Here is a 23,831-nt window from a genome sequence, read left to right on the forward strand (position 1 = left end):
GGTTCTGTCTCAGAGATGAACCGGTTCTGGTGTAAAATGTGTGAGTCAACCCCAGAACAACAGCTATAGACCCTGACAAGATGCTGCTGAAGCTGGTAGGAGAGTCAGACCAACATAGTCTGAAAGGCCACTCAGAGAAGAAGAACCCATCACTCAATAAACCTGATTATCGTAAGGAGAACCAGAGATATCTGTTCTGATCCTTCTGGTTCTGATCCAGTAGACATGATATTCTTATCAGTTCGGTGTTAAACTGGTTTAAACCAAACATTAAAGGAAGACAGTCTAATTTCATGGAGCTGCTCAGGGCAGCTGCCTTGGCCCATTACTGTTTTCACTGTTTTACTTGTTCCCGTGTGGTTTATTATTAGAAAGCCTAATATGTGTAGTTATGCTGATGATACCCAGGTGTACGATTCTGCTGAGCCCGGTAGTGCTTCAACTATAATCTCCAACAAGAACAGGACTGATAAGTTATTAGTTGGACCAAGGGTCAGAAGAGACACAATGATGGTTAACCCGGGCGTGGCAGCTTGTTGGGTCAATGGGTCTGGGGGTTACATAAGATTCTGATTTGACCCTAAAATCCCACATAATGACTCGTTTAACGAAGTAAGATTATTTTTGTTGAAGAAAAAGGGATTCCTTCTTTTTTCTGCAGTCATTTGGATCATTGTTGAGCTCAGAAGAAACGGCTGGAGGACTTCAGGGTATTTGGGCGGATTACCTGAACTAAGCACAGAGAGCATGAGTCCAGCTTTAGCTGCTTTACATCAGCTGCCTATAACCTCCAGGACTGACATTAAGACACTTGGTTTAGATCATAAAGCTTTCAATGGTCAAGGACCAAGCTGAGACTCTGAACCTTCCTGGTGATTTACCACCAACACTCACTAGAGAAGCTCCTTCATTAAATTACGTCTAAACAGGAGACGTTTCTTTTACACAAAGCTGTAAATATTAAAAAATATATATTTAGAATTTTCTGGTTTTGTTGAATTGCGATTATTTCTTGTGCAGCATTTGGAACTGGATGAATTTGTACAACGACGTACTTACTTACTTACTTACTTACTTACATGCCAGCTGCAGACTCTCCATGTCCCGATGCTTCCTGATGGATCAACATCCACCAATAAACCTTCTGAGCTTCAACAGTTAGAAAAGACTGGATCTGGACTGAATCCAATCCGGACCCACAGGTTCTAATAAATACAAGGGGATCGTTTAAATAATAAAGTATTTATTTGTGTTAATTAAAGATGAGAAAACTTCTCCAGTATTATACAGCCACTGATGAGCAGCGCCACCTGCTGGCAGCTTTTCTCTACTCCTTTTTACTACTTGCAGCTCATAAAACAAACGAAATTGATTTAAAACGTTGACAAAAGCTATTCAAACTAAAATCAAGCAAAGAATCTTTAATATTTCTTAAAATAATAACACATATTCAGGTCTGTATTTTATTTCTGCTGTATTTTCATTTGGACAGAACATTTTATTTTCAAACTGGTACCAAACGGTACCGCATGGGGCCCTCAGAAAGTCCGAATGATCCCTGCAGCCGGTTTGGGAACATGTTTCATTCCTTTCCAGAGGGTTGATCCAACGCGCTGATCGAGAATCTGAAGCTTGGTTTGAAGTGGGAATAAAATCATTTTTATTTGAATGTTTGAGGAGCAGAAACTCTTTATGTATTATAATAGTGAAAATAAACCCAGATTATGATCAGTAATAAAAGGCAGCTCAGGTTGAATTTCATTTAATTTTATAAGATAGAAAAACATTAATTCATCTGGTTCTGTGATGCAGGCTTAAATCTGTGGAACAGAACCTGCTTAAATGTAGCGTTTGTGGTCCAAACAGAACCAAATTACCTCAGAATTAACTGGAAACATTTTTAACAATTTGTTTTGAAATCATTTTCACCAAGAAAGTGTCTGAAAATTATTCTAGATATTCATGTTTAATATTTTATTGTAGCTCATTAATTTATTTAAACCAATGATCGATGTCTATCTCAGAAAGTCCTGCCTTCCTTGCGCTGTGTGTTGCACTACATTTCCCATGAGGCTGTGGGTGCAGAGCCTTAGGTGTTTCTTGTTGACCTGATTAGCAGTTAGCAGCTCCAAACCTGCAGTTTGGGAGCAGAAACCTCAGATATGATCCGGTTTCTTTGGGTTTTCTTCGTCTAAGGTTCTTCTCTTCGATCTAAACCCGAGTCATCCAGCAGGTGGCGCTCTCAGCTCTCTGTTTGCTGCTGGTTTGTGTCTGAAGAGGAGTTCCTGCAGCAGGTAAGACTCACACCATACCTGGATGCTGGTAGAAATAAACTGGATTTAGAACGAGGCTGCCTGCAAAATCAGCTGGTTTTTAAAGACTTAAAGCCTCTTCATGAAACCATGACAGAGCTTTACAGGTCCAGTTAAACAGAACCAGAACTGCTGGAGTGCATCTTTAAAAGTCTCCCACCTCTGTAAAATATCTCTGATGTAAAAAAAATATGAATTATTTCCACAGTCTCCCACAGATAAATGTCACATTTATCGTTTATAATTTAAACAGGATTATCTCAGGTGGAACCAAATGAGCTGCAGTGATCCGGTTGACCAAACCCTTAAACTACCACTGGATCTGGGCAGTGGCGTTTTTGCATTAGGGGCCCGTGGGGCACGGCCCCACCAGTGGGGCTGTTTTGTACAAGAAGATATATGTTTTTTTAATAAATCAGATATAAGATATACATTTTTATCATTTCTTTTATAAATCAAATTGAGCGCGTGCTCAACGTGCTCTTTAATTTCGTAAGTAGGGCCAGGCGGCCAGGGCCCCTGAAGTGTTCCCATTGGTTGATACAAAAGGGCGGGCATGCCCTTTGCGATAGCTGTTCTTTAGCTAATGAGGGACTGATACGAAATATAAATACAGTAGGCTACTAATGATGAATCGCAGCTTGACAGGGCATACCAGCCTGGTATTGAACAACATAACCGACAGACTGAAGAAAACAGGTATGTTCTCGGCCGAATTATAACCTGTATAAAACTTTGCGGAAAGTGTGAGATTGCCCTGCGTGGACATGACGAGTCTGCTGGTTCCTTCAATCCCAGCATTCTTAGATGCATATTTGCGAGGGAGACTCCAGACTCAGGAGCCATTATGATGCTCAACCGTATTTTAAGGGCACCTCAGCAGTCATTTAAAATGAACTTTTAGATTGCATGTACAGTGTTTACAAGGATGAGGTTTTTCAGCAGGTGACAAATGCACCCTTTGTTGCCGTGGAGGCAGATGAGACAACCGATGTGTCTTGTAAATCACAAATGGTCATCGTTCTGCGCTATATGGTAAACGACACAGTGACAGAAAGGTTTTGGGAATTTATTGAGGCGAAAGACAAAACGGCTACTGGTTCCTGACTGACAAGATCATAGTGCAAACATATGACGGGGCTGCAGTAATGAGTGGAGGTGTGCGTGGAGTTCAGACTCTTCTGAAGGAGCGATATCCAAACGGCCATTTTGTGCACTGTTAAACTTAACACTTCAACAAATCTGCTCAGCAAGAATTTCTGAATTAAAAGTGTTTTTTTGCTGATCTGTCAGCTTTCGCCACCTTTTTCTCTTGTTCACCCAAGAGAACAGGTGCTCTTGCCGAAACATCAGATAGGCGCATCCTCAGACCTCCAGAAACTGTTAATGCCGTGAAGAGATTAAGAAGTGTTTGGACCACATTCGCACAACAGAGGGATGGGACAGGGTGACCATCAGCGAGGCCTATGGTCTGTCTATGCACCTGCAGGAACCAAAGTTCCTTCACTTCTTGCAGTTCTTTTCCGAGCTCATGCCAGAAGTGGACATATTATTTTACAGTGTACTGCAAAAACGGGACATTGATGCAGCTGGCATCAACCACGCGATGAAATCCTTCAACAGAAATGTAGGACGTCTTAGGGATCGAGCTGATGTGATTGTGCGAGAAAGTAATCCAGAAGGAAGTAAGAGGAGGAAAATCAACACGGCTACAGTCATGAAAGAGGCCTGCGACACCGTGATGAGTCAAGTGGAGGAGAGGTTCTCTAGGAGTGACCATTTGATGGCAGCAAGACTCATTGATTGCACACTTTTCTCCAAGTTTGTGCAGTCATTTCCAGAAGCTGAACTGGAATGTGCCATTAAACTATGGCCAATAACAAATAAGGCAAAGCTGAAAACCGAGTTGATGTCCTTATACCAGCACAGAGAACTCAGCAAAGACAACACCGCGCTTTCTTTATTGAAGTCCATTAATGAAAACAACCTCCAAGAGGCCTTATCTGAAACCGTGACACTTCTCCAAATCATCATCACAACACTAATGACAAGCACTGAATCTGAGAGAAACTTCTCCACTCTAAAAAGGATAAAAACATTTACACGGAATACAAAGACTGAATGCCCTGGCAATGCTGTCCATTGAAAATGAACTTATCCACGGACTGTTTGACTTTAACAGCAAGGTCATAGAGAAGTTTGCACACATGAAGGACCGCTGGGCTTCCTTCCTCTTCAAGAAATGAACCTCACTGGTGAGTCTAATATATTGTTATGCTTAATTATCAACTGTTGACTGCTGCAGGGGTTAAAGCGATTTTTCAGAATATATGATGTTTTTTCTATCAGGGTCCTAATGTATCTTTAAAATACACATTACTTTGTTGCTGCTGGGTTTATTGTTTAATTCAATTAATCAAATCTTCCAAATGATGCAGGTGATGCGTTCAGTTTCCGACAGCAGCATTGTTTGTTGTGTGTGCTGTCAGTGTTCATACGACCATTTCATATGGTTCTGATTGAACAATCTGCTTGCAGTTGTTAGTTAGTAAGAAACGTGGATTCTTAAACACTTTGGTACTGTTGATAGAATAAATTATGTCATCACAGCAAGTTGTATTTGTATTGAGGGTAAGGTTCAGTGTGATATGTTCATGTTTGGATTATATTATCAGATTTTCTGGTATGAATAGCCTGGGCCCCACCAGAATTTCCATACCAAAATCTCCACTGGTTCTGGGAGTTCTGGAGAACACACCAGTCATTATTATAGCGAATCTGGCCAGCCTGAGGTTAAAGTTCAGCTGTTCCTGTAGGGATTGTTAAAGTTTTTTTCTATGTTTTCACTATTTTATTTTTCATATTTCATTTGGAGCTGAGTCCATTAAGGGGTTTCTGCTTCAGAACTTAGGCGGAGGTTCTGCTGAAAGATCATCTCCCTCCATATGGATCAGATGTTGGCAGAATTATTCAGTCTGGCTGATTTCAGAGCAGTTCTGTATAATAACGGAGTCTGGATGGTACAGGTCCATCAGTATTCTGGCCCCGTGGAGCCTTAATTTTATTAAGGGGCCCCTGTTTGCAGCTCCTCATGGTGCATGATTAGCAGAAGTTTCCCTGACCTGGCTGGTGGGTCGGGAGGTCGCTGCGATGAAAGAGAACAACTTCATCAGGAACTGACTGGCCCATAAATCATCGACTGTTTTCTATAAATCACAGCAGATGGCAGGGAGCGAGCAGGGCGGGGGGGCTCCTGGGAGCCCGCCGAGCATGATGGGAAGGGGCCGAGGCGAGGAGAAGAGCGGGGTCACTTCCAGTTTGGGTGCTTGTGGCGGCTGCCCTCCGTTTAACAGCTCTAATGTGGCTGTTTAATATGGAGACCACCTCCACCACCCCCCTGTTGGACCGTCAGGCTGACACCCGAGGGTGGGGGGGGGGGTTCCTCATGATTATTTAACAGAGAGCCGCACTGCAGCATCGCTGCAGCTCAGATGATCTGAAACAAACTGCTTCTGGATGAAGAAACAATCTGGTAAACATGCTGAGGGCTCCTCACACTGAAGGAGAGTAGTTGATGCTCCTCACTGGAGTTCACATTCAGGTTCTGAGACGAAAACTGATCATCTTTTGGATGAATTCCTGAATTCCTACAAAATGCCAAACGAAACATTTAAATCAGCCAGTTATGCATTTAACCAAAGGAAGATAAAGTTCTGTAAGATCTCCAGCTCAATCTGTGACATTTCAATAACGCCCAGATGATCCAGATCCTAAATTACTGAAACAAACCAGCTGTTCTCTACATGTGCTGGAGCTAAAAAAAAAATGCTTTGTAGAACATCTCACCTGAACAGACGGGTTCTGCACGTTCATCAAAGACCAGATTAAAAAAACAAACCGGGCTTTAAGAAGGAGGCGTGGAGAGGTGAGGGTTGGAACGTCTTCTTGGAGCTAAAATGGCAACAAAATAATGAAGGAGAGACAAACAGAAAGCAGAAGTAAAACTCAGGTTAGAACAATTTAAACTTTTTAAGGTATTTGCTAAAGTAAAGTTTGAGATTACCAGTAATTAATCTGAACAGTCAGGAGTTGCAGTTTTTACCTTTTAACAGAGTCGGTGCTGGGGAGGTTTCTGTCCACTAGGGGGCGTTTCAGAGCAGCTGCCTGAACTTCAGTTCCCTCAGGAGTTTTCTATGAGCTGCACACAAGGTTTGGATGTTTGACCTGAGTTTCTAGAAGGAAACCCAGGATCTAAAACATCTCAACATGTGAAGATCATGGAGCTAAGAGCAGGAAACAGGTGTTCTGCAGCAGCAGAGTCCTGGTACAACCTCCAGTTTCTTTTGTCAGGATCTGAGCTAAATATTCAGTTAGTTCCTATGTTTGGTCTTCAGGATACCAGCCTGCTCTCAGCTGCTCAGCTACTCTGAACTGAGGAAAACCGGGAATTCTCACTTTAAAGCAGCCGGTCCATTTAGCTTCTGCTGTTTCCATCGTCCGTGTCTTCTTCTGATTTCTGACTGAACTGGGCCTTTTGGTTCCAACACTCAGGGAATGATCGGGCCTAACGGATCGGCTCGGATGATCCTCTTTAGGTCCCAGATGGTTTTCCTAACTGATGCTGGATGCGTTGGGATTACCAGATTCTTTACTTCAGCTCAGGGTTGATTTTCTTTCAGGATCACTTGGAAATCTGAACACATTTACAAGGAACTGAGATACCGAGAGTGGCCACCAGAGGGCGGAAGAGGTGGCATCAGTGGTGGAGAGAAGGTTTCTGAAAGTCAGTCCAGACCCTAAAGGTGGATCCAACCAAGGCAGGACCAAATCCCTGTACAGAACACTGCAGAACACCAGGACGTGTGGGTTCCCTCACAGATGGTGGTTGGTTTCCACACATCAGGAGTCTCAAATGGATCGCACAAAACGGACCTGATCTCCTACAGAATCTAGTTCTGTTTCTTACTGTAGCTAAAAAGGTCAGAAGACCTTCCCTTCCCAGACCTTCAGTCTGATGCTGTCCATGGACAAACGGTCCAAACAGGTTCTGGATTCAGGATCAGACATCTTCAGTATCCCCTTCTCAGTCACTATGGTTCCAGTAGATCCAGACCAGTTTCTAATGTGGTACCAGGTGTTTCTTTCTCAAGATCCCAGAGCCTCTGCAGAGACACCAGAGAAACCGGTGATCCATTTACACCAACTCTTTACTGGTCCAGTTTAATGGGTCGTGGGTCAAACTGGTTCGGGACAGTTTGGAACCATCTCTGAACAGACTGGATGATCATTGATGACACAAATCTTCTGTGGCTCCATATATTGATCTATTGTTTTCCTCCATCAGATAAATAAATGTTTTATAAATAATATAAAACTTTAAACCAAAGTGTTTAACTGGAAACTGTACGGAGTTAATGAGCTGTGGCTTTAGAGCAGAAGCTTGTAGTTAAACACGGTGGTGGCAGCGTCATGGTTTGGGTCAGGGTGGATGCAGGTCAGGACATTCTTTCTCAGGTGATCCCATCAGATGAACCTAGAGTTTCTAAAGTTTGATTTTAATGGTTCCAGTCTGAGGGCTGCTGTCTGCTGGTTAAACCTCAGCTGTCCATCATGTGACTGATGGTGTCATGGTGGGGATCTGTGGGGGTCCAAGGACAGGCGGAGCTTTTCAAGGTGGACTCTCTAACAAGCCTAGTCCTTGTCAGCCCCCCCTCCAACCATCTTCATCACATCCTGGGTCCCTGCAGCCGGCATTAATGCAAATTATGCTCTGATAATTCAATAACGTGGCCGGCCTGATCTGTCCTTTTTATTACAATTATCATCAGGCAGGGGGCTGCGTCCCATCATCGGCGAATAAACACCATCCATCATCCTTGCAGTGATTAGCTGCTGACAGGCCGGGCCACGGGCTGCATAATGTGGAGCCCTCTCCATGGTTCCTGCTAACTCCGGCTCCACGTCGGGCCGGGTTTCTAAAAGGTTGCATCAGGCAAACGGAGAATCGGAGCCAACACATGAAGCCTGTTGGGCCCAGAAACAGGCTGGCGCTGCTCTGCCCAACAGGCCCAACAGTGCTCAGTAAAAGCCTCTGAAGGAGAAAAAGCTACTAAATAATCAGCACAGCGAGGTTGCATCAGCTGCTTTTTGTTCTCTTTGTTTCCCTGCAGCACCCAGATAACCAGCTTCTAAAACTTCACTGAAATTTTCCTCCTGCATCAACCTGCTTCCTTCATGGAGGAAACCATCCTGGAAACGTTCGTGTTCAATCTGTATTTACTGGGCTTCTGTTGCAGGAAGAGAGGTGTTCATGCAGCTGAATCTTCCTCACAGACTCATCGGGGATGGATAATAACCTCTAAACCCAACCAAACATCAGCTTTTCAAGGTTTAAACACCTGAAATGTGTCCAGATCCATTTACTCTGACTGAAAGTTAAATTAAAATGGTCCAGCTGTTAGAAGACACCTGCTGGATGACACCTGGACGGGTCCAGCATACGTTTATCTGCATTCCTCCTCAGCGGAGGAGGAGCGGGTGAGGAAGAGGAGGAAAGGGCAGAGTAGTGGGAGCTTTTAATGAGGACCTCCATCCTTATAGCCTCCAGAGAGGCGAGACCTGAAGGACCCGGCAAGCGGCGAGGTGGTGGCTCTGACCTCAGTCAGCTGCCGGTGGGATCAACCTCTTCCTGGTACCGTCCCCGTCAGCTAGAAAGCTTCAACCCAACGTGTCCTTAAACCCAGAGAGCAGTTCAGCCCTGGATTTACATCTCATCAGAGCAAATAAAGAGATATGAGGCATGAACACATTAAAAGAACCAGCTGAAAGAAAACTGAACAAATTTCCTCACATTTTCCTTCCTTAACATTCAAAATGAGACAAATATGATCAAAATGACGTCAAGAACTTAAACAGTGTGACAGAGGCAGAGAACCAGCTCCAAGTTCTAGAAAATATGCTTAAAAAATGATGAAAATGAGACGAAAACGAACATCTAGACAAAATGAAATGAGACTGGGACAAAAATTGAAACAAAATTAACCTAAAATACAGAAAAGAAAATGATGCGTGTGGTAAAAATGGTAACAAATGGCAGAGAAATGGCTTATAGTAAAAATATGAGAAGAAAAATCATCAAACCTTTAGATAAGTGAAAGAAAAAAGCAAAAACTGTTAGAAATGGTGCAAAATGGCTTCAAACAATGAAAATCTGATGAATATAAACAAAAATATCAATAAAATGAATGAAATAATAATAGCAGTCATAACAATTATAAATAAATGACAACAATATCAGAAATGATCACAAAGAACCAAATAAATGGGAGGAAACAACCTAAATGTGAAAAAAAGAGACAAAAAGAAGCTCAGAGATGGAACCGGATCCAAAACAATGTGTAGAACAGGACCAGAGAGGTTGGACCCAAATGCAGACACGACAAAGGCCGTGTCATGTTGGTGATGATGAACATGAAGAACAAATGAAGCTGAGGAAGAGAAGTTAGGAGGACATAGTGGAAACCAGCATGGAGACAAAGAATGGAGAACCTGGTGAGAAGGTGCTGGAGATGACTCTGGAGGGTTGATGGGAGCCATGAGAACCAGCTAGTTAGAAGACTGGATGCAGGGAAACCGAGAGAACAATGAGCACAGAGGGAATAAAACAGGAATTCCTAAAGGATCAACAGGTCAGAAGGTTGCTGGTTCCAGTTCAGCCATAAAGGAACCTCTCTGACCCCCCCCCACCTGAGACTGGTTCAGCGCTCTGTAGACCTTCTCTGCTGTTTCTCCTCCTGATGCGCTTTTAGACGTCCCTCCAGCAGATGGCACGTTGTTGGAAAACAGATGTTATTTTTCAGGGGGACAAACATGAATATGCATCAGTTATTAGTTCAGGACCTTGAAGGCCTCACTGGTGATCGGTCAGCTCTGACGTCTTCATCATTTCTCTACGTTTTACTGCAGTTCAGATTACAAAACGTGAAATATTCAATTATTCAAATAAAACTGGATAAAAGTCCAGTTTGTTTCCTGTCTTCCAGCTGTTTCTCTGTCAGATAAACATAATATCTGAGGTTCCTTTTTTTATTATTATCATTGTGTCTTCTCCTCCTGCTGTCTGGACCTTCATGAAGCTCACCAGAGCAAAACTACATATACTTATTATCAGGTTTATGTTGTTGAAATGTCACACTTCCTGTCTGAACCCAGCTACTGGAGCTCCTGTGTGTTTAACGCCTCGACATTCAGGAGGGTCCAGAAGAAAGCTTGATGATTGCTAACCTGAGGAACATCTGATTTTGGAGACAGTGCCATCTAAGATGAGGCATTTTGAAGTTTTTTGGAAGTTCTTTTCCGGTTTTCATCATAAAAAGATGTTTTCCTGCTGCAGTTCTACCAGAAGGTCAGAAAATGAACAGATTTAATGTCTAACTTTTACGGTTCAGGGTTTTTGTGTTGCACGTCTTCATGTTGGAGATCAACTTTCAGAGGAAAGCCACCAGGCTGGAAAAAGAGAGACTTGAAGGTTAAAAATGAGCTGGAAACGGTTAAATTTGCCTGTTATGGAATTTGGGGAATTTCCGGAATGAATAAAGAATATTTTTCCACCTGATTTCCACACGTCACCTTATTGGGTCTAGAAGGTGTTTTCCGTCAGTTTTCAGGTATTCTTCTAACCCTGAAGGATTCATGCAGCCACTCCTTCAGAAGGTTCTTAGAATTTTCTAGCGCTGATCTGCTTGAGGAGACAACAGAATCCAGCTCTAAAACTGAAACATGGATTACCTCCACATTTAAATCAGCTGGAAGTCCGAGCAGGAAGCTTGAGGAAAAGCAGAAGAAAATCTGTTGAAGAACATCTCCGTGTCTCTGGTAAAGTCTGTTGGTCCGACCCAACTGTCCTCTAAGAGCTCCGCTCCTCAGGATTATTCAGACGACCTGAGTTAATATGAAGCAGGCAATGACACCGAGGGCCCGGTTCTAGCCGTCTGCAGGAAGGTGGCCGTATTGAAAAGAGGAGTGGAGCTTTAATAATGCATCGTCCCACTGGGGCCACCAAGGCATGAAAATGTCTTAATATGGAAGAAATGTGAGGTTTCCATGACTTTACATTTAATCACTTGGAGTTGACTTACCTCCTCCAACCTTTGCCTTCAGGTTGTTCTCTGAACATAGTTGATGTTTGAGATCTGAAATGAAATAATCTGGATGATGTTGGAGTTGTCCGACATGTTTTGTAAAGTCTGTGCCTCCGCTCTTCATCGCTGGGCGGTTTGTTGGGTTTGATGACAAGCGATCATCCAGCAGCAGATCCAAATGGAGACAGACAGACTCCTCAGCTGCCAGTTTGACCACAGGCCTCTGAAATTGATTCCCAGATTAATGTGTTCTTGCAGCTTCTGGGGGCTGTGGGGGAATTTCCATATGAGTTTAATAGAAATGAATGAGACATCAGCGAGCGCCGAGCGTTATCCATCATCGGCGCTGACACCGGCAGAAGGAGGAGGCGTTCAGCCTTGTTAGATTGTCACATGTGTGATAATAAGGCAATAAGGCAGAGCTGAACAGAGCTGGGAGGAGGATGGAGGAGGTCAGAGGAGAAGAAGAGACTCTGTCATGTCAAACTGCTATTACTAGAGCAGGCAGTGTTGATGAAGAGTGCTGGTCTTCAGATCTCTCTCAGCCTCTGATTGGGTTTCTCTTCAAGACGTTCTTTACTATTACACTAGTTGTTATTCTGGAGAACTTTGCTTTGCTCCAGTTATTTGGACATAATTTGGTTCACATGCAGACCAGCGATGGGTTGAGTCAAGATGCCTGTGTTTCAACGAACACAGTAAAGGTTTGAAATTCAATAACAGTTTTTAGGAATCTTGAAGCATGTTGGATTCTGAACCAGAGTTAGCCTTAGAGTTGATCTCAGATAGGATCCGATGAAGCAGATTCCAACCTTTGGGTCATCATTATCTGACGGTTCTCCTCTTTCTGACGAGCTAAAAAATGCCTCGAAACAATGGATTTTAAAGCAGTCGAGGTTTCTTCAAAGCTTTTGTAGCCAAGTGTCGGCAAGCCTGATGAGAAGTTTTATTGGTCTCGACTCAACAGGGGAACTCAGGAACTTCTTCCTGTCTTACTTCAAAATAAGGGTCTCTAACACAGATACGACAGGATGTCATGCGTTTTAATGTCCGGAGCTCATAACGGCAGCAGGACAGACATTAATCTGACCTGAAGGATTGTGGCGTTTTAATCTCATTATAGGTCATGTAGATCGCAAGGAAACACTGGAGATTTATATCTATAAAAATAACTACTTATTAAAATGCTAAAGTTATAGTAACCTAGAATAAAAAATACAATCATCTTAAACAGTATAACAGTACTTGGCAAGATTATTAATGACTTAAACAGCAATAAAGTAATGGTCCTCATCTGCATCATCTAAGTAGTAGCTTTCATGGAGCTAAAGTTCTGTTAGGACCAGAAAGCAGAACATTATTCTACAGGTTCTAAAAGCCTGAACTAAAGTCTCTGCATCAGACCGGGAGAGAAACGGTCGTACTCTGGTAATGTTCTCCAGATGATAAAATGTTTTTTTTATTAATATTTTTAATGCGGTTTGTGAATCTTAGATTTGAATCAAATATGAGGCCGAGGCTTCTGACCTGACCTGAAGGATTCATCACCAGTGTTTGAACTTGGCTGTTAGTTTCTCTCTCTGTGACAAGAACCAAAAGTTCTGCTTTTTCCTGCTTTAGGTGAGGAAGTTCTGCACTTTTCATGACTTAATATCTAAAATCCAGGTAAGAAGTGCATCGATGGGTCCGGGGTCATCAGGAGACACTGCAGTATAGAGCTGTGTGTCATCAGCATATAAAGATTAAAAAAAATAAGACCTAAAATGGAGCCATGTGGAACTCCTCCACCTGATGCTGAGATATGAGTTGAACAACTTCAGGACAGTTCCAGAAAGTCCAGTCTGCCTGAACCCATGCAGTGGCATGGTGTGGTGATCAGAATCCAAAAGCTGCACTAAGGTCCAGTAAGGCCAGTACAGAAGCTTGGTTTTGATCCATGTTCCATCTGAGGTCGTTTAACGTCTTTAGTAGTCCAGTTTCTGTGCTATGATTCGATCTAAAACCAGGCGGTATTTTGTTTGTGGACATACTGGGAGAGCTGGTCTGGTTAGTCGATGGTAACCTGACAACAAGCTTCTTGGATTGGTTTTATTATTCATTTTATTTAGACTATGAATGCCTCGCTTGCTTGGTGATCAGATTGTTGTGGAGATTTACGTAATTATTGATAATCTGTTTACTTTTTGACTTTCAACAGCTTCATTTCTCCACTGAGGTTATGTGCAATAGAGATGTGTGGATACAGTACAATGTCTGCAGAGTCACCTCATCTGTTTAAACATGGCTTTAGTTTACCCAACAGGGTCAGTAGAAATCTAGTCAAACTTTAGAAAAGGTCACGTTTGCTCCGTTGTTCCTGGACGTTCTCCTATCATTCAGTTCCCAAACATCTAGTCCTCAGTTCTGAAGGAAAGGATGGGATCTGAGTTCCAACTAAGGTCTTGTGGTTTCAGATCTTCAGTCATGTTCTTTACATACAATGACCTAAGGTTTTCATACGTTTCCTAGAACCTTAGGTGTCGGCTGAATATAAATTTAATTGAATTCAATTCAGTTTTATTTATATAGCACCAATTCACAACACATGTTGTCTCAAGGCACTTCACAACAGTCAGGTTCATACATTCCAATTAATCCTAATCATTGAACAGTTCAGTCAGTTTCAGTTATTTATTCAAAATTGGATAAAAAGTTTTTCTATCTAAGGAAACCCAGCAGATTGCATCCAGTCAGTAACTTGCAGCATTCCCTCCTCCCAGATGAGCATGTAGAGACAGTGGACAGTCCCTGGCGTTGACTTTGCAGCAATCCCTCATACTGAGCATGCATGTAGCAACAGTGGAGAGGAAAAACTCCCTTTTAACAGGAAGAAACCTCCAGCAGAACCAGGATCAGTGTGAGCGGCCATCTGCCACGACGCTAGTTAAATTTAAAGTCTGACTGCAATAAAGTGAGGAGAAGGTGTTCAGGTTGAGCTTGTTTTAATCTAATTTACAGCATAAATTAGATTACAACATTGCATTTCAGCACAAAATCAGCTTCTGCTGCATGAAAAAACCAGAAAGTGGAGATTAGAAACAGAAACCTATCGTGTCTGCATCCTAAGTGGTCTTTCTTCATGAAGGTCTTTACAGCTGCATCTACAGGTGTCGTCCCGTGCTTCCAGGTACCTACAGGTCAGAGGGGGGGTTTATCCACCTTGTTTTCTGTAACTTAGGCAGACATGAAGTCCGGTCATAATGGATGAGCAGCTCTGGAAGCCTGTCTTACATCCTTCTCACTCAGTTATCCCTTCCATAAACCATGGTGCTGCTAATGCATGATCTCTGCAAGCGTCCTCTTCTTCTTCTTGCTTGGATTTTGCAGCCTGAGGCGAATTTCCCTCCCACTCCACATCTCTGAGAGAATAAGGAATTCTGGTGGCAAGAGCAATCACACCCTGCAGATCAAACGTATCCTCGGCTGAATTCCCTGACAGAGTAAAATCATTTGTTCCTGTGAGCGCTCAGCGCCGCGTCCCCCCGACCCTCTCGCTCCTCTCAGCTGGTTTGTTTTATGTGGTTTCGGCAGCTGAGTCCTCTGGGCCGCTCTGTCAGAGCTAATATTGGACAACAGTAAGGCTGCGTGCAGCTCTGCACACGTCCAGCCTTTCCTCTCCTGTTAGCGTCCTTTTTCATCAGCTGAGGAGGCAGCGTTTACATTATGCTAAGCCTGCTGTTACAGCAGAGGTAAGACGAGGTCACAGGAAGTTATTTCAAAGAGGTCGCAGACTGATGTTGGCCAAGAAAGGAGAAGGGAAAGTGCTCTCTATGCACAGGCTGCAGGAGCCTGGCTTCAAAGACTAAAGTTTCCTTCTTGAATTATTAAGGCTACCAACACTTTTTTCTTCACAGGAAACAATCAGCGGATGGATTGATGGAGAATATTCAGTCAGAACCAGAACGGAGCACATGAAGCATTATCAGAGCTGAGCTTCATGCCTCCTGGCCTGAGACCAGAACATTTAAACTGGTTATGAACACTACATCCTGACAGGACAAGGAGGAAATACAGCCTCCTTCAACTCCAGGGTTTTACCCATTGAAATACAATAATAATTCAACATGATCCAATATATTTACAACCATGAAGCTGAAAGTCCACCCTGGCTGTTTCAGTGGGATTTAGAAAGGAACTGATCCAATGGATTTATTACCGGATCATCATCAGTGGGATCACCTCGGTGAAAGCAACGGTTCTGCCAGGTTGGAACATGTTAACAGAATGTCGAAGAGGAAAGACATCAGCAATGAGCTCAGAGCAGCAACTGTTGCTGCCCATCAACCTGGGGAGGGTTCAAAGGTCATCTCCCAACTATCTGTCCATCATTCTGCAGGGAGGGAGATTATTCCCAAGAGGAAAACATCTCAGTTCATGACCCTTTAACTTCTGAACTGAGGTGAGCTATCCCAAACCATCCCAAAGTATTCCAGAGTCCATGTGAGTCCATCTGTCCACCAGCTGGAGCGGTCCAAATTGGGTCATCAACAGAACACAGCAGCTGATCAACAACAGCATGGCTGAAATAGAGAAGGAAAGGCGCTGCACTGTCCTAGTCAAAGTTAAGTCTTCCTCCGTATTGAAATGCAGTGGTAGGACCCATTGTGAAATAAACTGTGTGGATTCTACTTAGTTAGAACCTGGTACAGAGCAAATGGATCTAGCAGGGTCGGTCTGCTAGTAGTCGCAGTCTTCCTCATTCGTTCACCACATGAGAACATTTGGAGCTGGATCATCAAACAACGAATTTGGAGAAAAGAACGAGGAACACGGGTTAAAAAAATCCATAATTCTTATGTTTATTAAAAAATGTACAAATTCTATTTACAAAGGAAAACAGGAACAATATACAAGAAAAAGAGCTTGGGTCTAACGACACTTTATATTCAGGTCCAATTTGAGAAGTCCTGTTCTTGCTGCTGGAAGCACGGTTCTAATTCCAGCCACAGATCAGGCTGACTGGTCACAGTTAATCTGGAAGAAACATCCCGCCACGCTGCTGAAGGTGGCTGCAGATTCTGATACATCATTACTGACCCGTGATCTCCTCTGAACGGGTCATGATGCAGTCCGAGCTCAGAAATACACCTGGCTGAGTGTCCACCAACAGGCACTTAGAAAGATCTTGCTCCACGACTCTTCAACATGACTCTTTTTACATCATATTCACATCGTAAGGCAAGGAACACAAGTATGGCTTTCGGTGAAAAATAGCAAATAATTTACACCTGAACTGCACAAGAACACAAGAGTCAGATGCTACAGATGATTTCAACGCACAGTTTTTAGTCCACAGTTTAAATGGAGATCATGTGCAGGGTAAGCAGTTTTTGTTGGTTAAGTAATCAAGTTGAGGAACTTGTTCTCCTCGGCCAGAGCGGTCAGCAGCGAGCTCATGTCCCCAATGGCCATGTTCCCCGTCCCTGCCGGCACCGTGGGCAGCGTCACCGAGTTCCTGGGCGTCGTAAGACGAGATGAATTCGGGGAAAAACTCTGAAGCAGTCCTGGGCTTAGATTTCCTGACATCAGGCTGGAATGATCTCCATCATCAAGCATACTATCAAAGTCTATCTGAGCATGCTCTGCTGCTGCAGTCCTACTTAATGGGTCAGCTGAGTTTGGAGCAGATGAAGGTGAGCTCACCAAAAGGGAAACATGACAGTCCAAGTTCCCATTAGGCTCCAGGACTTGAATCTGGCCCGTGTAGAACAGAGAATTGTCATCAGACATGTAAGGAAGCCCTGGGACCTTGCTAGGAGATAGTTGGGATTCATCTGACTGCTGCATCAGCTTTGGGCTCGAGAGGTTTGGAGATTTAGGTTCTGTTGGTGGTCTTAGCTGGAGATGGCTCTGATTCCCAGTTTGGAAACGATTCTGGCAAGCCATATTCTGCTGGTCTAACATCATGGTTGATGCATCACAGTTCTCAGTTTTTATCTGCACAGGCTGGAACTGATTAAAGTCCATGTCAGCCGTCTCTTCTTTACAGCGCAGCATGTTCCCATTGGCTGCAGGCCTGGTACCACAGGGTGGGTACGGGGTGTTGCCGTTCCTATCAAAGGAACCTTGATTGAACCCGTACTGAGGGCTAGCAGCTTCACTGAGATTAGAAGACTGCTGGAAGAGGGCCTCTCCTGCTTCAGAACTGAGCATGCATCTGTGGTTGAAGTTTTGGACCATCTGCTGATTGGAGGTCACACTGAAAGATCCGGCGTTCTGATTCTGCTGGATGACAGACAAATTCCCATTTCCTTGTAGTTTGGAGGACTGTTGGGTGGCACCCATGAAGCCTGAGGGAACTTTCTTCCACTGTGCATTAGCAGCACTGCTGTGTGGTGAGGATGGACCCATGTGTTGGTGCTGCCCCGGACTCAGGTTCACCACATCCATCCTTCTCTGGTGGTACAGCTGCTGCTGGACACCAGAGGCTCCTTGAAAATCTTCCCGACTAGATGGATTTCTGTTGCAGCTTCTTGTTTCCATGGTGATATTCTCTGAAATGCTTAGCGGTTGTAGGTTGTAGGGGTAGCAATGGGGACTGCCATTCGGTTGTACGCATCCTTGCTGGGATAAGAGTCTGCGATCTGTTGCAGGAGGAGGATGGGGCTGCATGGAGACCCTTCTGTTGAGCGTGACCATGCTGTTGTAGCGCTGCATGTGTGACTGGCTGAGAGGATCTAAAGGTCGCACAGGGTCACTGGCTCGACGGGGAATGTTGGAAGGAACTTCATGGGGCATTAAGCTCTGATCGTGGCTAAACTGCATGGATCGCAGGCTGTTTTTAGAAGAGCATTCATTGAAATCCTTCAGACATGATTGATCCATGAATGGAAGAGGGGTAGGAGGTGCACCACCAGTTGCAGCAGCATATTTTGCCTTCAGTCTGTAGTGCTGGGCTGGGGTCAGGCTGAAAGGGCTGAGATGGCCAAGCCCGCCACCTCCTGGTCCACTGTTATTCCCCCCAAACTGACTGGTCTGACTGGAACGACGAGAAATATCAGCAGAGATGGGATCGTAGGAGTCAGCTGAGCTGATGTTTGTTGGGCGGTTGGCACCAAACTGAGATGTTTGGCTCGAGCGTCGACTGGAGAAACCAGGAGAGATGCCTGAGGAGCGGCGGCTGAGAGTATAGACCGAGCTTAAGGTGCTGGAGGTGCTGTCCCGGCGCTCTAAAAGGTTTCCCAACAGAGTCATTTTGCCAGAGCTCAGCTGACCTAAGCCAGAGCCAGGGAACGAGGCTGGATCTCCACACATACTTGAATTTTCCAGGAGGGACCCTGTGAACAAACAGAAGATGGTTAGAAAGTTGACAATTTAGATGTGGGCAATTTTAGGTCTAAACGCTTTTATGCTTATAAATATAGAAAGGTTCTTACTGGTTGAACTTTGACCTCCTGTATGTTATTAAAAGTCAGAAGGTTTTGGATGGTTGCATTATTACATAATAACTTACAGGAGCATTTAGCATCATAAATGTCTTTGGTTTGGGATTTTGGTTCAGAAGCTAATTCCTAGAATGATCATTCTGATGATTCTCCGCCGTCTCCTGACTCACCGCTTGTCGGTATGGGCGGTAGCGTGATGGCTTGATGAAAAGGGGGTGTTGGATTGTTGGCCCACTGACACGAGTCCCTTACTGCCTTCAGCTTCTCCTTCTTGAGGTTCTCCAGGCACTGGCTGGTGCTCAGATGCTTTCTAAGATGGAGGCCTACCACTGCGACCCCGCCGGAGGAATCCTCAAAGCCCACAGAGTCCACGAACGGCAGGTCATCCAGGGCGCTGAGGTCCCCCAGGCTTCCCCCACTGTGCGCCGCCGTTTCTACTCCACTGTCATTGTTGGTGCCAAGCGGTGATGGTTCGCTGCTACATGATGACTGACCGCCAGGACTGGACTGATACATCTACAAGCAGAAACCGGAGTGCAGAATTAGAGAGACTGGGGTAAACAGAAACATCTTGTCCTGAAAACTGTTTTCCTTTTGCCAAACAAAAGTGGAGCAGTGGAGAACATGGCATAAGAGCAGTAAATCACGCAGTCTTTTATCCTCCCCCGGCTTCAATAATGAGTGTTTTCTGGGGTGGGAGTGGTGGGGGTTCCACAGATTACAGGCTTTCTGAGTCTGTGTGTGAATTAAAAATGGGTAGGATGAAAGGATGAAGAGCCGGGCCGATCATCATGAGATGGTTTAACCAAACAGTCCTCCATGGAGCTAGAGGCTGCTGGAGCTTAAAGGTGACTGCTTCAGTCTCTCCTTTCACGGCTGCTCAGTTGTTTCTAAACACATCTCTGCATTTTTATTAGTAAATTCATCAATTAGTGGAAGTTTACAATTTATATTATCGTAAAACAGGAGCCGGAACCACAACCCATGAGGTCCACATTCAAACCCAGCTGGTGAAAATAAAGGAGAGATGGGAAAAGCAACACTTATAAAGCAAAAAACAATAAATTATGTAAAATATGCATATGGTTAATGCAGTGTTGTTTAAATCGGTGAAAATGCCTCCTGCTGCCCTAAAACATAAAAGAAAAATTGCTTTATTTAAATCGAATTTTTGACGGAAACAAAAACTTTGATCAACCTAAAAACAAGAGGAAATTTTAATTCCTAAATCTATTTGTTCTTTAATTTGGTTTCTACATTTTCTTCTGCTATCAGACTTGTTGTTGCTCCTGTTTTAACATCCCGACATGGAGCTGGATATAGAGATGCACCTAGAGGTGGGAAAAGTCTGTTTTCTGCTTGGCTAACGTAGAACCTGAGCGCTGCTGGGTCAATGTGGCTCTGAAGAAGTTTGAGTGGTTGGTATGACTAGAAAAGCTCTACATAAATTCAGTCCATTTACTGGGTTACAGGTCCATTCTCTGCAGCAATCTGTGAGGTCACATAAGTGCCTGCAATCATCATAAATAATCCTCCTTATAATGGGAAGGTCTAAAGACAGACCCATCAAAGCAAGCGCTTCTGTCAGCTGTCAGAGACTCTTTAATAGTTCTAAGAACCATAAAAAGGTTCATCTGATCTAAAAACACTAATGGGCACAACAATAAAAGATGGAAATGAACAGCATGATTGAGTTTCAAGTCATGAGTCTTCCTTGTCCACAGCGGGCGGTGTTCCGTTCTTTCAAGGTGAAGAAAGAGCTACCTTTGGCAGTTAGATGGGCACAAGTGGCCAAAACGTTTCTCTGTGGAGTGGCTGCATTTGAACTTTGCCTTAGAGATGGAGTGTGGAGCACATCTGAGGGCAGCTCAGAACCGAGTCAGCTGAGGTGGTTCAGGTGCCTGACCTGTGAGTGTTATTCAAGCCACGCCTTCAAGCCACTATGTGGAGACCCCAGGGCATACCAAGCACGTTCTAGAGGGTCGATATCACCCTCCTGGCCTTGGAACGCTTTGAGATCCAGCAGAACAAGCAGGATAATGCCTTCTGGGTTTCCGTCCTGGACCTGTTACCCCAGTGACCCGGTCTAAGATAACCAACTGATCGACTGATTGATGAATGTGCATAAAATGCTAAATGTACTTGAAATATGGGGCGAAATGGTGAATGATGACAATAATCTACAGGTCAGCTCACCTTAGTAAAGTCTGTCCATTAGGAAAGTATGAAAGGAGAAAGACATGGAAACCATCAACCAGAGAAACAAACGGCATGTTGGTTTAGTCGCCATAGGGTCACGATGCAGAACGTTGGGCATTGTTCTCAGTAAAATCAAATTAAAACAGAACGTCTCATCAGACTATTTGTTGTTCTCACCACAGAGTTTTCTGTCTTGATGGATTTCACGTGCAGGTAGTCTTCCGTGACTCTGGGGGAGCTGCTCTCTGACAGCTTGTCCTCCCTGTGGAGCCTACCACCTTTCTCATTCTCGCCATTCTCCTTGGGTGCTGGCGGCCTGGGCGGCAGGTCGCTGCGCTGCTTCTTGGTGACGTGGGCCTCTGGGCCATGAACCGTTTTTACGTGTTTCCTGAGAGAGCTGGGGTCCGTGTAGCGTTTGGTGCAGCCGGGGATCTTGCAGACATAAGGTTTCTGTGGGTCCAAATGAAAGAGAGATGATTACAAATATATCTGTGGTTCTAGCAGCGTGAGTTACGTTAGAGCTGGCAGAAGGTTCAGATATTTAATCATTGAACCTTTAATGTTTTTAGCATCCCTGTACAACTGATAAGGTTTTTTAGTGAGATGATGTTTGGAGAAACCGAAATACAGCATATCAGCACAAAACTCCTCATACCGACAGTCGAGCACGGTGGTGGAGGGGTGATGATTTGAGATTTAATTGCAGCCAAAAAACCTGAGTACCAGAGAAACAACTCATTGCTTCATACCAAAGTAATTGTTTTAAAGATCTTTGTGGCACTAGTGGCTTTTATTTGCAATAATCAGACAGGAGATGGACGAAGACAGAAGGGGAGACAACAAAGGTCAGAAGGTCGGGAATCAAACCCTGGACCACTATGTATATGGGGCCATGTGCCACCCTATATGTGAATCTATGCTGCAGCCCAAACTGGGTTCTCAACAGAACACTGATCCCAAACACAGCAGCTAATTTACAACAGCATGGCTGAAAAGAAAATGATCAAGTTGTACCAATGGCCTAGTCAAAGCCCAGACCTCAACCATACTGAAATGCGGTGGTGGGACCTTAGGAGAGATGTGCAGAAACCATTGTGTGAACAGCAGCAAAGTCCGGCCCATCTTAGCTTGAGAAATAATCATAAATGTTGGAGATTTTTACCAAAACCAAAAAAATGACCAACAGGAAGAAAATGGGTCCGTTTCTGGACTCATTTCCTAACATCTCCGTCCAGTCCAGACTGGGTTTGCCTCCGGCCACTCCAGGTGGTCCCTCTCGGTGGAGGCAGGGAGCATAATGCATCCTAATGCATTGTGGGACATTGTGCTCATTATAGCTACACCTCATTATTTACCCCCGCACATCTGCAGACATGCTCAGAGGGAGTAGAGAAAACGCCGATGCCGCCGCAGACAGCTGGACAGGCATCAGCGCCAACTGCATCGGTTCTGATCCAAAGTCATCACAAATGAATTCCTGTGGGCTTTTCAAGAACTTCAATCAGCTCACATGTTTCAGCTCTGAGAGAATTCCTGATGGAAGCTCCATCAGGAATTCTGTGTGAACTTCCAGCCTTTTGTACCTCATTGGAGTGCGTCCGGTTCTGGTGCTTGGCTCGGTCCGAGGCGTTGGAGAATGCCTTGTTGCATCCTTCATGCTCGCAGACATATGGTTTCTCACCGGTGTGAGAGCGCAAATGGGTCTTCAGGTTCTCCAGGCGGGAGTAGGCCTTGGAGCAGCCCTCGAACTGCAGAGGAGCAGAACAAGGAGGTCATTGAGCTCTATCGCTAAATGTCTGTTTAAGGTTCTGATGAAGGGAAAATGATTGGATAAGTTGTCTGATGTAAAAGAGATCAGAGACTCCACTCTTCACCAATTTGTTCATGAACAGCTTCCCTTTTCACCAGAAAAATTAGCCAACAACTACTTTTTAAATTATTTACATTATTTTTCCAGCAGAACTATTAAATATTCTGTTTTCCAGCTCATTAGGAGTCCAACCAGAGATTCTGGAGCCCAATTATCTCCAGTCGTATCATTTTCTTCTTCTAAGAGTTTCAGATGCAGAACAACGTGAAAAACAAACACCAGATTTTACTACTTGTCAAAGTAGAGTACATTTATCTGTAAACTGTTTTATTAATCAGAATTTCTGGGCCGATGAGGCATCTTCAAACTCAGTCGGATCCTTAAACTAATCCAGAGTCGCGGCTGATTTTATTTGGTAAGGTTAGAAAAGCCAGACTGATGAACAAGTTTTAATCTGTGTTAAAATGAGTTAAATAATAAACAGCTGGAGTCAAAACAGTTATTCCTGCTGCTGATTCGCCACATTATTCTGGCTGCTCAGAACCAGAGCTTATTGCTGGCTTCCTGGCCCAGAACACCAGGAAAAAGCGTTGTCGTCGGTACCAAACGGGTATGCAAGGGCGATGAGACGCGTTGTGAGGGTTGGACCATAATGTGTGAAATGTGCTGAATGTGCAACAAGGCACCCAGCAGACATTTTGTTTTCGTTTTAACAGTTTAAACAAATAATACGACAGGAATAAAATATTTTTCATAAAGACACAAATCTGTGAAATTCTCAGGCATAAATAGAAAAACCAGTGACAAATAATAACCTCATAATCAGGTTGATTTGAATAAACTAGTGATGCTCAGTCAGAGGATAAATGAGGAGCAGAAGCTTAAATAATTACTCCATCCTGCCTCCCTGGCCGTGTAACTGTGAGTTTTAGCTACACTGTTTGTC

The 23,831-nt window shown here is 44.0% G+C and overlaps 2 protein-coding genes and 1 pseudogene across 2 annotated transcripts in view; 2 read left to right on the forward strand and 1 right to left on the reverse strand.

Moving 5' to 3' along the window:
• The window catches only part of LOC124861450, a 700,723-nt pseudogene that overhangs the window by 321,015 nt on the left and 355,877 nt on the right, over window positions 1-23,831 (forward strand).
• Window positions 1-23,831, forward strand: part of LOC124861512 (protein NLRC3-like) — a 737,509-nt gene that overhangs the window by 202,743 nt on the left and 510,935 nt on the right. The window lies entirely within an intron of this gene.
• The window catches only part of LOC124861393 (zinc finger protein GLI2-like), a 65,007-nt gene continuing 57,441 nt past the window's right edge, over window positions 16,266-23,831 (reverse strand). The window contains exons 11-14 of the mRNA XM_047355120.1: window positions 22,659-22,823; window positions 21,253-21,525; window positions 19,047-19,392; window positions 16,266-18,768 (exon numbers count right to left, since the gene is read on the reverse strand). Coding sequence (XP_047211076.1) covers window positions 16,829-18,768; window positions 19,047-19,392; window positions 21,253-21,525; window positions 22,659-22,823 — 2,724 coding nt within the window. The 3' untranslated portion in view covers window positions 16,266-16,828. The remainder of the gene's footprint in view (window positions 18,769-19,046; window positions 19,393-21,252; window positions 21,526-22,658; window positions 22,824-23,831) is intronic.

Source organism: Girardinichthys multiradiatus, chromosome 24 (assembly GCF_021462225.1).
Source record: "Girardinichthys multiradiatus isolate DD_20200921_A chromosome 24, DD_fGirMul_XY1, whole genome shotgun sequence".
NCBI lineage: Eukaryota > Metazoa > Chordata > Actinopteri > Cyprinodontiformes > Goodeidae > Girardinichthys > Girardinichthys multiradiatus.